The sequence below is a fragment of the Alligator sinensis genome, unplaced genomic scaffold, assembly GCF_000455745.1.
Source record: "Alligator sinensis unplaced genomic scaffold, ASM45574v1 scaffold763_1, whole genome shotgun sequence".
NCBI lineage: Eukaryota > Metazoa > Chordata > Crocodylia > Alligatoridae > Alligator > Alligator sinensis.
Window position 1 is genome coordinate 762,157 of NW_005842744.1, and position 15,898 is coordinate 778,054.

Below are 15,898 nucleotides of genomic sequence, written 5' to 3' on the forward strand. Positions count from 1 at the left end.
TATTATAGTTACAACTCCACCTCAGATGTTTGCGATGGAAAGAAATGGAGGAAAAATACCTATTTGTGTTCATTTTTGTTATGGTCCCTTTTATTACTTGTACTGTATGGCCAGTCAGTCTGTTGAAATAATTTGTGTAGGTCTTAACAGAGAAGCAACAGCTATCTTCGTGGGAATTTTAGTAAACCATAAGAATGGTACAAGATGCAGTATCTACAATAATTTTAATTCTTTATTTTTGAGCCGATTAATTAGAAGTTGTTGTGGCTTTCAAGTCTGTTTTGACATTTAAGTTATTGACAGGCCATCACTTGATTCTTCAATGCACATTTTTGTACTGTATGTTCCATAATATGTTTGTACCCTCAAAACTGCACTTTGCTCTTAATGGAAATAGCGCGATGGCTTGTTTTCAGTGGAGCACTAGGGTGATTTCAATCCAGTACTATCAGTAATCATAAATTTGCTGAAAGTAGTTCGTCCAAGACTGGTATCTGTAAAAATTAATCAAGGAATTGAGAAACAAGATCAGAATGGCAAAATAGAAAAATATTGTGGTAGTTTACATGTGTTTCCAACAGATTCTCAGCTGTTGTTAAAGTTATCATTGTTCCATTGTCACTGCTGAGGTTCTTTTTTCAGGCGTGTACAGAATATGTAGCAAGGACAATGTTTTGACCTGTTAAGGATAATTTCTGTATAAAAAGGAAAATTTCAAATAGATGAGACTCAAAAAAAAAAAAAAAGGCTCTGCTATACACAGATGAAGAACATCCTTGTAGTTTATATAAAGCCATTCCTGTGTTACTGAGGAAATTGTTCAGTAGCTCCAATTTTTATGCTAAGTCCACAGTGATTTTACCTTAGAGTACCAGTGGGATTGCAAGTTAACAAATGTGTTCCCAGGGATATGCTTTTGTCGCAGTTGATGCTTTGTATGAATATGATAGCAAATGTATCTGAATTGTGGTGACACGTGCCTGATAAGAAATGCATCTGGGCAAGGGCTGGGAAGTGTGCACCAAATTGTATAATTTTAACAAACAAGAAGGGAAAGAAGGTTTTGTTCTTGAGAATCTGAGGAGTAAGTACAAACAATAGGCAACACAAAAAGAAAATGTTTGTTGATAGTACTTATTCAGTTTTCCCTTGTAATGTTTGATAATTCAGCTAAATGAATTTAAGCATACTATCTAAAAGCTTCCAAATGTTCTTTTCTTTCCTAGTCTTTCCTGTTGTTGGTATGTGAGAAGGACAGATTGCCGAGAAATCTCAGAGTAACTCAGTTATCACTAAAGGATCTTTTTGAGGTACTGTTATATGTATTTTGTTTAACAAGTTACCTGTCTTCTTCTGTTAAGTTTCTTCTAGTGATTGAGTTAAGAGATCTCTTCTCTTTAGCATCTTAAAATGACATTAGAGAGGTAATTAAAAATCTGTACTTTAGGGGATAGAAAGCAAGCTTTATAGAACTGCATTTACTGGCTAGTAAATAGTGGGCATACAACATATTTGTTGGAGAACACCAGAAGATGCCACCAAACCAGTACTTCAGCAGCACTGTACTAGTATTTTTACTATATAACTTTCAAATACGGTTTGATTTATACTTGTGTTAGTAGAAAGCAGTAATGTGTTTGGTATGGGGAACAGAGAAATCCTGGAAGAGGGAGGGCAAAAGTAAATTTTAAAGATCATTAAATGTACTGTCTGGTTTTCAGGAAGATTGCATATAGTGGTAGCAGAAAAAATTGTCTCTGGGATCTACACTAGTTTTAAAGTAGCCTGTCTGGGTGTTCCCAGCAGTGTAGCTTGCTACGTGGCTAATTACATAAGTGTTAATCAAAATTGTTGGATGGGGGAGGGGTAGCAGCTAGCACTACTGCTGCTATCCAATACCAAGCTAGCTAGTTTAAAGCTGCTATAGTGATTTCAAGGTAGAAAAGGCATATCTCCTGTTTAGTAGATGTGAGGGGTATAGATAATCTGTAAAAGGCCCATGGTCTAGGAGCCAAGCCAGGCTTCTCCAGTGATTGAACTGAAACCCCCTGTTTAAAAAAAATAAATAAATAAATAAAATAAAATAATAATTAAAAAAAAAAAATCACGTGTGAAGCCTTATAATATCCTGTACTAGTGTGATTGCAAACTCCTTTTTCTGGCCCTAAAAGACTTGGTACCATCAGTACAGAAAAGGAGAGATTTATGCAATACTAGTATGGTAGATAAATAGGATATGTATCATACAAAATATAGAATATATATTACTAATACATAGTAATATTAAGTAGTGTAAAATTGGAGTTCTTTGGGGCAGAGACATCTGCTTTGTAGTGTTGTGTCTTTTTTTGTTGAGCAGTTCATAGCAAATTGGGGCCCTCACTGAGTTGGGGCTTTTAGGTGCTCTTGAAATGCAAATAAATATATTTGCAGTTCAACTTTATAATAAGTAAAGCAAACACCTTTATTCTGTTGCATTGTCATTGTTACATCAAATTCGTAAGTCACGAAAAACTCTTGTTTTGGATGAGGTGAAAATAACCCTGGGAAAGAGAATTTCTGTCATGCATTGTAGAATAATGCAACTCTAATGTTTTTACTTATTTCTTTTGTTATCAGAAATATGTTCTCTTTGGACAATATGACAGAATAGACAGGTTACCACAACTGGTGGAATGGCTTATCTCTATTGGAGCAAACATTGGGAGCGTTGGAGCTTATCCACTTCACGCTATCGTTAAACTCTGCATCAAAGCAAGTAAGCAGCAATCCATATTAAAATAAAACAAAGGCAACCAAGGCCAGCCTCCAGAAAATTTGTAACTGAAACCATATTTGACAAAATCTCAAACCAAATCATATCAGGAGATTATCTTCTATAGCTCAAGAATTTACTACAAAAAATATTACTCAAGCTTCATTCCTCTTGTTCAGATGTGTTTGGAAGTCATATGATCCCAATACTGACATTGAAACAACATTTTCCTTGGTTAAAAGCCAAAGCATTATAGCTATAAATGTCAACTTTGAAAATAATAGCAGTCTGTCTGTCTGTTTGTTTGATTTGGGTAACAGGTTAAAAATCTGTAGATCAAGACCAGAATTGCATATATATTATGAATCAGCCAAAATTTGGTTCTGTGTCCAACAAAGAAGTTGACCCATAGCACCATTTGTTGATGCTTTTCAATTTTCTTCTGTCATCCACTCTCTGCCTTAAAAGGAAGGGTCTGTGAGAGGGTCTCTTTCACTCCAAGAGAAAATATAATATTATTTCCTCCTCCTTCTGTTTTAGTATAACAGTGTACAGTTTTGTGACACGTTTTTTTTTTACTCATTTCAGAAGGGAGCGATCTTTTCAGATGGCTGCTAGACCAGAAACCAGACTTGAAGGGTAGTATCAACCAGCAAGACTGCGATGGCTGCACAGTCCTACATGTTGTGGCATCTCATTCCAATGGATATTCCATGAAACGTATGTAAATAAGGATGGATTTTTTCCCCTCCATCTTTGGGCTTGTTTTGACAAAAGGGGGGGAAAAAAGCCTCCAGACAATGATGTTCTTAATGCATGCCAAGGAGAAGAATGGGAAAGGCTTGTAGTCTGAGTGCAACCTTAATAACCACAGCAAATACAGTATCTGTTTAAAAAATAATGATACAATGTTAGGATTCCTTTTTTCTGATTTAAGATGTATCCCACCGGTTCTCAACTTTTTTGGACTTGAGGCACCGCTGACTGAACTCAAGGCACACTTTTATAATTTTTGTGAATTGAGTGGCACCCAATTTCAAAAATTAATTTATATTACAATGCTTACCTCCTCACACAGGGTCTGGGCAGTAGGGCTAGGAAACTTCCAGGCAAGGAGGAGCATCTGCTTAGTTTATTTGCTTATCTTCTCACATGTTGGGGACCCTTCAAAGGATCTGGTGGCACCTCATAGTGCTCTGGCACTCTGGTTCACAATCATTGGTTTATCCACTAGGTACAGCTTGTTTTTTTTTCTTCCTGATATTTCTAAGTTTTGATGCCCTTTATAAATTGTATAAGGGCTTAGACCTGATTAGATTGAAGTTGTGTTTATTTGTAAAATATGTCTTGTCTTAGGTGTGACAAATTTGGAGCTGTTTTTCAGGGGTTTCTTGTAAAGGTCAAATTATGATGCCATCTCTGAATTTCCTTTTTTTCCTCTGGTTACAACTGTAGAAACTTAGCTTTATTATTATTTTACATGCATTTCTTAATAATTCAACTGGATGGCAACAGGAAATGAGCATCACTATTGATCCCATGATTACTTGGTTAAATGCTGACCTACTGCATTTTTTATAGTCTGTGGTAGTCTCATTCATAATATTGAGTTAGTTGTAGAAGTGTCACATTTAACCTCTCATAGCCATCCCATCTGCTGCTAAATGAGTAGTGATAGAAGAAGCAGATGATGGAAGAAATTTCACAGCCATCTGCTTTTCCAAAAAAATAAAAATAAAAAAGCATAAATGGTAAGGTGTAAATGCACAAAGCCAGGCATTACATATGTAAAGTGTTTTGCTTCTTCCCAGATTTTCTTCCAGCCAGGTTATGCCTTGATGCTCTAGCAAGTGGGGACACAGTGGTAGGAGAAGGATAAGAGACAGTGATAGGAGGTTCCTACCTTCTATCGCTGTTTCTTATCCACCTCCTGTCAGTGTCTTAGGAAAATGAAAAGGTCATCAAGTCATGACTTATGCTTCTTTCACTTGCTTGCTTGGCTGATCCCCTAACTCTTGCACTCCTCCTGGCTTTTTGCTGGATGTGGCTTGAAGCAGATGTTTCCCTGTCCTGAGGTAAGGAGAGTACACATCTTCTTGGGCATGTCTACATGAGATGCTAACTGCTCAGTAACCTAATAATACTGCATAGTAGCATGTCACAGCACAAACAGAGCTAATATGCTACTGTGCATAGCTTCGCTAAAAAGGTGTGCTCTGGTGCTACTGCACAGTAACTCTGGTTACTGCACATTAATTTACTACTTGATTATACACGTACTAAATTTAATGTGCAATAACTACTGCACATTAATTAATATGTAGATGCATCCTCAGAGTATTACGGTGCCCATTATAAGGGCATAAAGGGGTATCGTTAAGAGAGTTCATTGCCTTCTAGTACACTAAAAATATTTTAGGCATGGTCTTGTTAGACCTATTAGATTTCCAAGTGTGATCTTAATTTCTCCCTGTTTGAGTCTCTGGAATATCATTATTTTTGAAATCCACCTTCATCATGGCCTTAAGACTAAATTGCACAGAGCAGTGAGATGGGAGAGGACTCACTAAACTATTGCACAGACTTTTTTGGGGAACTTGAAAAGTGTGGAATAGGCTTATACTTGGATGCCTGGTCAACTTATTGTGGTGAGGCCTCAAAACTAAGTTGACGTTTTTGAGAGACTTTTGATTATTGTTTGTTCTAAGACATGTATAGTTTCTGTTGAAGGGAGCAAAAACAATATTGTATTTAGCAAAATGGTGATAAGCTTTATTACAAGGCTTAATAATGCTTAGATGATCTTCTCTTCCTGATATGGAATGAAACTGGTGCTTTGCTCTGTTTTCATACTTAAGAACGTGGGATATTGTGAAGAATCTGTCTTTAGTGATCACCCCATAAAAGCCTTTTTTATGTAAGGCCCTACTTAATAGCTTAAGCACTGTGCTGGGACATAGGAGACCTAGGATTCAGTGTCTAGCTTGACTACTGTCCTGCTGTATGTTCTTGGACCTTGTGCCTCAGTTTTCCTATCTGTAAAACGAGGGAAATGATGCTGTACTCTTACACATTGTATGGAGATCTATGGATGAAAACCACTATATAGGAAACAGATAGTGGCAGTTATATGTAATATCAAGCTATTCATTTTTCTGTAATCAGCGTTTGAACCATGGCAATAACTCCCCTGCCCTCTCCCCCCACAAACAGTGAGGCCCATGTTTTCTCTTTCAGCTGCATTTCTTTTTATGGTTTAGGTCAAACAGATGATGTGCAGATGCTCCTAAATTATGGAGTGGATCCCACGATTGCAGATAGACTGTCAAGATGTGCTGTCGATATGCTGAAGAAAAATAAAAACTTCAAGGCTGTAGATATAATCAACAGTCACATAGCAAGACATCCTGCTTTCTCTGCGGAATCACCAGGTATTACATAAGGCTGTTTTCATTCCCTGTTTTAAAATGGTGTTCTTTTACAAACCACAGAAGTTCCATTTTTCATTGAGAGTGATGAGTTTCATTTCTGTATCTCTCCTGTATCAGGTTTAAACTTCTTGTCCTTGTATTGAATGACATTTGTAAAAAACTCAAACTGTTTCTAATATCACGTTGTGTCATTCCCTGTCAGCAATGCTTTACTAGTCTCTTGTCATCTTCAAAAAAAAGTATTTGTACCACCATTTGGTTCCGTGTTCAAACTGAGTTATTTCCGCAATCTGTGTCTTTCCACATTTCTTCCTTCTCTGGTGTTGCTTACTGTGTCTCATCACTTCTTGTCAAAAATAGACCATACTTCTGCAAATTTTACCCACATGTGTAACTTAAAGTGTCAGTGTGACTACCCATATAGTTGGAAGAGTATGTGCTTAAGTATTTGCAAGAGCAGGTCCTTAGGTTTGTAAGAATCTTTGCATCATGTCTTTCCATTTATTATTAGGCAGCCAGTATTCTTTTGGATAGCGTAATAATAACAATCCTATTTTATGGGGACCAGAAATTGCAGTGGAATGACAGTGTGCTAGTTAGTATGTAATAGTTTTGTAAAGCTGGGGCCTTTAGGGGATGTTTTGTGTACGTTCAACTATGCTCAGGTTGCCACTGATAGTAAGTTCTGTGGCTGATTCCCACCCACCCCCAGGTAATGTTTAAAATGTACAGATGCCAGTGCTATTGGGAACTGGCAGATTACATTTCAGCTACTCTTCTGGGTGAAGAAAATGCATATCATTACTGTAGAAGCTTAGTAAAAATAGAAGCATGCCCCCCCAAAGCTTATGATCTACATTTGAAAAATTTCCATAATATTTTAACTATGGAGAACTCTGGAAATAATCAGATATTTTTTTCCATTCAGTAAAGGAAACCGTTCTGACCTGCCACCTTCACCTACCTGGTAGAAAGGAGGCACTTTGTTGCTCGTATACCTTAATCCATATACTAACTACTTTTATTCATCTTTTTGTGTCTTGTTCTTCTCCCATAACACATTACAACTGGAACATCAGGAGAAATAAATAATAATAACAAAAAAAAATTATAATTTGCTAATATGTCATTTGGCCTATTTTTAAAATGGTGGCTACTTCCTGCTCCTCAGTTGAGATCTATTACTGGTTCTGAAGTGAAGGTCTATGTTACAAAGGCCACATTATTTTTGTATCTTAAACAGCCTACCACTAATTATGTCATCTAGAATATGTTGCTTACTAGTCAGAGCTCATCACTCCATCCCCTTTCAACAGGAATTAAAAATATTTAGAAATAGGAACTTGTAGGATGCAGTATTTGGGGCCCACTGAACTACAGCCTGCTCTAGTGTTTTAACCATTAAAAGGATCAAGATGCCCTCAGTTGATTCTTCCCAAGTACCTTGGAATAACGTGCTGCTTTGCCTGCTTTTTAGGCTAGAATGCATTGACCTCTTTGTTTTCATGATCATGCAAAATGATGGTTGTCACAAAACCATCTATCTGCAGGGGACCCCTGAGGTCCCAAATTTTCCCCATGGAACTGCCACTTGCCCCAAGGAACAGATTGAGGTTGCCCCAAAATAGCTCCCTATCCTAGTACCTCAGTTCCTTTGCCCTTATGCTGGATTCTGCTGTTGCAGTGAGGGACCTGTGATGGACCCAAGTGAGTTATGGGTTTTGGGTTATGGAAGCAATATAGGTCCCCCTCTCTATGGACAGAGTAAGCCTGGAATATCATTCCCTTAGAAATAACTCTTTCCACTGTCAGTCAGGAGACAAACAACAAAAGTATTTATTACACGGGTTGGAAGCAAACAAAACGGACCATAGGTTTGAAGACAGAAAAGTGTACCAAGTACAGATTCTTACCCTTCATCTAGCTGACATCTATAGTTTCTCTGTGCTCTTTTGCCCTTGGTCTGCAATGGTCCATTGGCCTGTGGCTTTGTAATGAAAAGATCGACTTGGAATCTCTTCTGCTGAGGCTCTACTGTGGTCCCAATCCAGCTGATGATCATCTTATCAGCCAGCTGGCTCCAGGACTGCACCCGCGCTGGTCCAAGCCCAGCTGTGGTCCCAGTCCAGCCAACAATTATCTGATTGTTGGCCAGCACGTACCGTACTGAAGCCAGCTGGGGACTCGATGCAGTCCTAACCCTGCCATATGTTGAGTTTGAAGCTTGATGGAAACCAGCCACAAAAATATTACACAAAAATTGTGTAATTTTTTGTGGATGGTTTCTCTTTTTATGGTGCCACTTATATCCTGAATGTGTGGTTGAGTGTCTATTTAAGATACGATTAACAGACTAATCACACCTTTAAGTGTAATATCTGTCAGGGGCCTTTGTTTATGTAGGATTAGAGAAATAGTTGTTGCTCTACTCCTGGAATATCCTTCAGAAATACCTGAAAGATGACTACCTTCCTTGAGTTATCTCCAGTAATCTGACTTCTGTCTTAGCATCCTAAGGGATGAAATAAATCATTTTATTTTCATCTCACTTCGATGTAGTTTAATGTCTTGAAAGCAGCAGACAAACTTAAATCGGGGTTGGACTTTTCTGTTAAGAGCATTTAGCTAAAATGGAAAGCACACTGTCTTCCAACATTATTTTTGTATAATATTTCATGAACTGGCAGATGACATATTTTTGTGTCTCTTCTTAAAAAAACCCACATGTACTTTTACCCAGGTTAACACTCCTATATCCTACAATTAATAGGATATATTGTATAATAATATCCATACATTCTTCTTCTCTAAGGAAACCAAACCAAAATGTAACTAAAAGGAAACCAGAAACAGATTACCAACTTTGGTGATATTTTGCAGGGCAGAGTGAAAGCAAAACCTCGTCTGATAAAACGGATTTTCTTCAGGTTGCTTTTGAACAATTTCTGAAGTTCTGCAGTCCTGAAAACCAAGAACAGCATAAAAATTTATTGCAGGAAAAAGCTGTTCAGAACTTTCTGAAGAAACTGTCTACTGTAAAAGGTAAGATAAACAGTTTATCTCCCCCTCTCACAATTTCATATCTATGAGTCTTTTGTATATGTGGCTAACATGTAGGATTTTGTCCCCTGGTTTCTGTAACATAGGACAAAAACATTTTGTACTTGTTATGTCTTGCCTTTTTAATGTTTCAAGAAAAATGCACAAGATTCAATGCCACAAACGGCATAGATTATATTATAGTTATATTCTTTTGTTGCAGTCTTGCCTATAAATGAGCAAGGGTATTGCTTTATGCTTCTGTGCTGGGTTTTGTTTGTTTTTAATTTTAAGACTGGCAAAATGCTTCTGCCTACAAATAGAATTGCTATATAGTATTTTCAAATGTAATGACTAAAAACTGATTGACTCTCTTGTTTGTATCACAAGTATATTAATACACTAATATTTGGAGTCATAGTTATATTTTTCTGACACCTTGTTACTAGTATAAATGCTATTCATCAAAGTTTTATTTGGCAGTTTTTTTAATCGTACTGAATATGGTGCATTTGATTTTTCCGCCCCCCACTATATTAAATATTTAACTTAAATAGGACTGTTAGCATTCCAAGATTTTATTTTTATTCTGCCAATTCTAGCATATAGACTTTAGAGAGAAGGAGGCCTTGAATGCAAAGCTGCAGAAAGACTTCTTATGCTTGTGATAAGCAGCTTTTTCACAAGCAGGAGTTTCCTGTACTTAACACTGTTTTGCTTAGCGTTATTTCGCTGTAATGCTCATTTTACATTGATACCTGATTCCACTTAGTGCTCAGTGAATTTTGTTATAATGGTCACGGTTGCCATCTTGGTTTGTCAAAAACTTTCAATTTTGCTTAACGCTATTTCTGCTTAACGCTCAGTTTTTTGGTAACCAATTAAGAGCTCTAAGCGGGAGTTGCCTGTATGCCTAAGATGCATATCATGTGTTTTGTTCTTTACAGGCAACTTCAACAAGAAAGCAGTGCGTGACTCTGCATTTTATTTCAATGCTGGGTGTATTGACTTAAGCATTAAAATAGCATCTGGAAAGTAGAAATAACTGCCTCACACCACTGCACTGCAACACTGGTTCTATAATATTAAGTAACCTCCAATTTGAACATTGAACAGCAGTCATTTTCTGTTTCCAGTCATTTCTGTTATCAGGAAAGCGTCTCAAATCAGAGAGACAGAAAAAACAAATCCAACAAAATACATATTTTTTAAAATATAGTTTTATTGTATTTTTCCGGTCTTTCGCTTTTCCTTTTTTTGCTTCTCCCCCTTTACCTTCCTTTCTCCCCACCCGTTTCTACAGATGATATAGTAGTGTGCTGGAAGTGTGAGAGGGAGGGCGTTCAGACCAAAAGAGAAACGTGGGGACATGAGGAGCACAAAATTTCTGCTAATGTTTAACTGTAAACTCCTAAAATATGTTGAAATATATTTATATGAACGTGGAAGCCTTTTGATTAAGATCAGAAAAGTTTAAGTATTGTTTGTTCTATTGTCTGTCACCTTAGCATTTACTCTCTTCTGTCACTCAGGCCTTCAGGGTACTGGTCCTTTCATTTTTATGGATACTGGATTATTAGGGAATTTAATTTAATAGGGAATGTAGTCAATATCAATCTGGGATTGTGTTCTCTTTCAAATTCCACAATGGCACAGAGTAATAAAGTTTGTGGATAGATTCAAGTCAAGCTTTTCTCTGAAAAGAGACGGCATGAATGTTGTCTTACATCCCCCGCCCTCCAGTGTATTGCAGGATATTAAGAGTTGTATTTTCCATACTTCCATGACAAAAATAAGTGTACATTTCTCTTATCTTTGGTTAGAATTGCAGAGTCGACACAACTGAAAAAGGCTGAGATGTATTTTGTACCTATCTATTTCATAAAGAAGTTCGGCTTTCAGAGACCGTTGCAGTGATGAGAAAAACTATGGGTTGCTTGGACGAAATAGAGTAAATACTCTGCAGGCCAAATTCTCTTTCTAGTGCTGGTGCCTGAGGTATAAAGCACACATCTAGGGGTTTTTGTCTTTTGGCCCCCCCCACCTCACATCCTCCATTGAGCTTTCTGAGCTGGCAGTCAGTTAAAGTCCTATCTTTACTTGTATAAACTCAGCAAATTTGATCTGCAGTTTGAGAGATGACAAGCCTGGAATCATGTGCTACTATTTTGTTTGGAATTGCTCTTCAGAATAGAACTGTATTAAAATACACATCCCCAATCTGGGCTCTAGATGAGTAACTAGTACAGCTTGTTGACCAGATATGTGGAAAGCGTGGTGGTTCCTACCCAACTGGGAGCAGTGGGAAGTCAAGGCTATGCATACTGCAGTGACTATTCCTGACTTGCCTACAGCGTGCACCTAATCACTGCTGCCCATGGGGTTTGTGTAGTGTGACCTGAACTTCTAAAGGGTGCACACGCCAGCAGGTTGCACCCCCATGCTGTCGTTGCAATGAGCCTGTACTAAAAAAAGTTGAATTGCTTTAGTACAGTCACACTTTCTGGTGGGAGAAGCTGGGAATCCAGTAGGAGAGATGATGTCATAAGCACAGGGAGGTGATAATGCAGTTCCAGAGGAATGTAGCAGTTGAAGCTGAGCAGTGAAAATAGGAGAATGTGGCTCTTTTATTCTTGTGAATTTAGTAATTTTGATATGTATCTTAGATTCTGCACTTGTGAGACCTGAGGTCCTTTTAAGCAGTCTAGGGCAGACAGCAGCACCATGGGCTTGTCAGCAGTGCTTTATGAGTGTGCTTCAACTCTTTTTTTAGAGAATTTGTGTTCAATGTCTACATGAAGTATTCTCTGTTCCTCCTCTGCTTTCTCCCAAAAGTGGGGGAACAGAGAAGTAAGTGAACAGGTTTTTTGTGAGAAGGTTTTGAATCTGATTGTAAATTAAGGACACTCCAAGGTTTTTGTTTTGTTGGGGTCGGGGTTTTTTGGTTTTTTTTAACCTTTTACCAGCCTCCCTTAGCTGCTTGCCTAAAGACCAGGAATACATCCCTTGGTATAGTTTACCCTGATTATGTATACCAATGTAATTACATCAAGATCAGGAACAGACAGAGGATCAGATGTCCCAGCACAGGTGACTATTTATCACTGGCCTCATCACTAGATAATAGCAGATAATAGCCAGTTTGCCATCATGGAATAAATACAGACTGATGACACAAGCCAATGTAATTTACACCACTATAGGTTTACTCTGAGTCTTTACAGGGAATTGGGTGTAATCCAGGGGGGAATTCTCCATTGGGTTGGGTGAAGTGGCTCTAGTATAGGGCTTTGCGTCATCTTAGTGCTACTTTTTTACAATGGTTTAGTGCTGATTACAGCATTACAAACGTGTCATCTATCCAGGTCCTAAGGTAACATTGATTTCTTTTACTGATTTTTGTTTATATGCATGCTTTCTATGCTATTGGATACAGAACACTAATGCTAGGTTGAAGTTATATATACTTTGAATGGTTAATAATTCTGGAATTGGTTTACACTGGTCAATATTTTATTGATATCTTGATTTTTATTTTGTTTTTCCTTTGTTTCTTTGTAGAAATTCCTGAAGACATGGTTTGTGACATCTACCATGCTTGTGCTACCAGCTTCATAAAGCTCTTGTTAGAAAAGCAAATGTGGCATGAAGTTTTGCTGTTGCTAACAGGGAAAGCCAGTGGAAAAATGTCCCCAGGAGGTGGACTCATCAAAAATTGTGATCTTTCTGACATCAACACTGGCAGCATTATCAAACAGCTTGACAGAGCGGATGAGCGACGAGTACATCTCATAAGATGCCTGATAGAAAGAGGAGGTAAAAACTCACAGATATTAAAATGTCTTAGAAGATATAAAACTTTAGTTTGTTGACTGTAACAGATCTTTTAGAAATACTACTTTGTGATTCTCCTGCCCTTCTGTGAATGCAATAGCTGTATATAAAAGGCTTGATTCTAGAGCATGATGTTTTGTGTCGAAATGGATAGAGCTTACCTGTAGGGTAAGCTAATATTCAGCATGAGCAAGGGAGCAAAATCTCCACTGAAATGCCTTTGTGGAAGAAATAGCCAAACGCTGTTTTCACTTGGGTAAGGAGAGCTGTGAAAAGCTTATGTATGTTGTTCTGAATGTAAATTGGCACAATTAGCCTCATTTAGGATGCCCATGGATTATTTCATGAAGGTTTTCTATTGCTTTATATAGGGTGATAGGTGATTACCAGTAAACATGAAAACAAGGTCCCTTCTCCAAGAAGCTGTCAGGATCAGTAGATAAAGTAGGGTGGAATAGTGCCATGTGGGTCCCCCTGTGGAGTTGAGGAACCATTGCCATTTGTGATTCCAAACTGGGGAATAACTGGGGGCTGATTGGTAAGGCTGTAGTAGTACAGACAAGGACTTGGGCGTTATGGTGGACCATGAGCTGAGTATCAGCCAACAGTGTGCTCTTGTTGCAAAAGAAAAAAATAAGCCACCAGCATACTCAGTTGTATTAACAAAAGCATCTCTTCCAAATCAAGAAAAGTGATTCTTCCACTCTATTCAGCACTGGTGAGGCCTCACCTAGAGTACTGTGTCCATTTTTGGACCCCTTGCTTCAGGAAAAATATGCATAGATTGCAAAGAGTCCAGGAGTGAGCATCAAAATAATTAGAGGTCTGGGAAGCAAGACTTGAGGAGAGGCTGAATGAGCTAGGATTCTTTAGTCTGGAGAAGAGAAGACTGAAAGAGAATTTGATAAATCTTCGAAAACCTTCAGGGCAATTGTAGAGAGGATGGAGATGGCCTTTGCTTTGTGGCTGTATGGGACAGGACTAGGAGCAACAGCCTCAAAACTGCAGCTGAGGAAATTGTGGTTGACCATTAGGAGGAAACTACTGACTTTGGTGCAGGCATTGGAACAGATGACCTACAGAAGTCTCCATCCCTTGAAATTTTCAAGAGCAGATTAGACAGACACTTGGATGGGCTGGTTTAGTCAGGGATGATCCTGGCTTTACCAGTGGGCTTGTCTAGATGATTTTGTGAGGTCCCTTCCAGACCTACTTTCCTATGATCCTACAATATGTTTCATCTTGGCAACTGACTCCTGAAAGGTCTGAAAATTGTATTTAAGGCTTATTTTTCTTCAACTGCTACACTATAATAATTTATATTTTTCAAAGGTGGGGAGAGGAGAGTAGTCTCAGCTACAAGTAAATGGAAATATGCTGGTTTAACTGTAGTTCCGTGCAAGGAAGAAATTCCATTCTTTTTATTATTTTTTACATACTCTACTCCTGCACTTTTTTTGATGGGGGGAGGTTGAAAGAATTGTTGGGCTTCAGATTATTTAAGGGAAAATCTTTTTTTTTTTAATTTCCCCCCCTTGATACAGTTTTAAAGAGAGATTGATATGCAGTTACTAGCATTACCTTAATAATACTCGGAGACAGACGCATGTAATGAACTTTTGAAACGAAACCTATGCTTTTAACTATTAACCACTCAATATCTGAAGCTGATGTCCTTTCTTTTTTGCAGCCTTTGTAGTTATGGTAACCATATTACTTTTAAGGAAGTCAATGGCACTGCTGCGGGCTTGCCTGGTGCACCATGCCACTCCACCTCCTTGCCAAACAGTGCTTCATGCCCCTGTGATTTCAGGATGTCTGTTTTAATTTTCACTAATTGGCTGGGGCTTGCTTACGAAACCCAGGACTGTCTTGGCCAAACTGGGACATATGCTCACCCTGTTTATAGTATACAGACCTATTTGTCTGATTTAATGTAAATATTCTTTTCTATTTCACCAGCTTCACCTGAGGGGCCTGGAACCATCCAGGAAAAACCACTGACAATGTGCTTGAAAAATGCTGATTTTGAATTGGCTTATTTGCTTCTGAGCAGTGGCGCAGATTCTCGGAGTGTTTCCATTAAAGAAGGTGATACTCCTTTGCATGCTGCAGTCTCAATCTGTTTAGACAAAAGAGGTAAGACTTCTAATGTCCATGAGACCATTGACTTTGGGAAGAAGCTCTGTAGTCCTACCTGTATGTCTGAAAAATAAGCCACTAAATAGGAGCCAATAAAATGTTAGGAATAGGAGGAGGAAAATAAATGTTAAACTGGAGCATGGCTTCTGACTTTGGGGAAAGTGTTAGGGCTAATGTTGAAGTATTTTTACTGTTTGTTTTTTTTTCTCCCCCCAAACCTTTACCTTGTAAGAACATAAATGCCATACTGAGTCAGTGCATTTAGCCTCATATCCTCTCCCCAGTAGCTGACAGGAGTGGATACTTTATAGAGAGAGCATTGAAGTGGATAGATCTAGGGTGATCGATCCCCTATTAATTACTCTCCCTGAGATCCACCATTATTGGTTTAGAGATGCCCAAAGAAACTAGGGCTGTCAAACTTTAAATGTGATTGTGATTAGTTGCGCAATTAAAAAAATTAGTCGCAATTACTTACGATTTTAATTGCACAGTGAATAATTCAAAATTATGCACAGAAAAACTCAAAATTATGCAGGTATTGTGTATGGTTGGGGAATGGGTGGGGGTGGATTTGTGGAGGGGTGTGGGGGTGTGTGGGGGATAGGGAGCCCCTCATGCCCTGGCAAGATGTGAGATACTGTGGGACAGGAGTGAGGGGTAGCAGCAGGCCTGGGGGCCTGTGGCTTGGGAGTGA

At 38.3% G+C, this 15,898-nt stretch overlaps 1 protein-coding gene across 1 annotated transcript in view; it reads left to right on the forward strand.

Annotated features, from left to right (window-relative positions):
• The window catches only part of LOC102380686 (TPR and ankyrin repeat-containing protein 1-like), a gene marked incomplete at its 3' end in the record, with an annotated part of 58,520 nt that extends 43,322 nt beyond the window's left edge, over positions 1–15,198 (forward strand). Inside the window, exons 7-13 of the mRNA XM_014525100.1 lie at positions 1,227–1,310; positions 2,620–2,758; positions 3,344–3,475; positions 6,016–6,186; positions 9,067–9,228; positions 12,787–13,041; positions 15,022–15,198. Coding sequence (XP_014380586.1) covers positions 1,227–1,310; positions 2,620–2,758; positions 3,344–3,475; positions 6,016–6,186; positions 9,067–9,228; positions 12,787–13,041; positions 15,022–15,198 — 1,120 coding nt within the window. The remainder of the gene's footprint in view (positions 1–1,226; positions 1,311–2,619; positions 2,759–3,343; positions 3,476–6,015; positions 6,187–9,066; positions 9,229–12,786; positions 13,042–15,021) is intronic.
• Between the last annotated feature and the right edge of the window lie 700 nt (positions 15,199–15,898).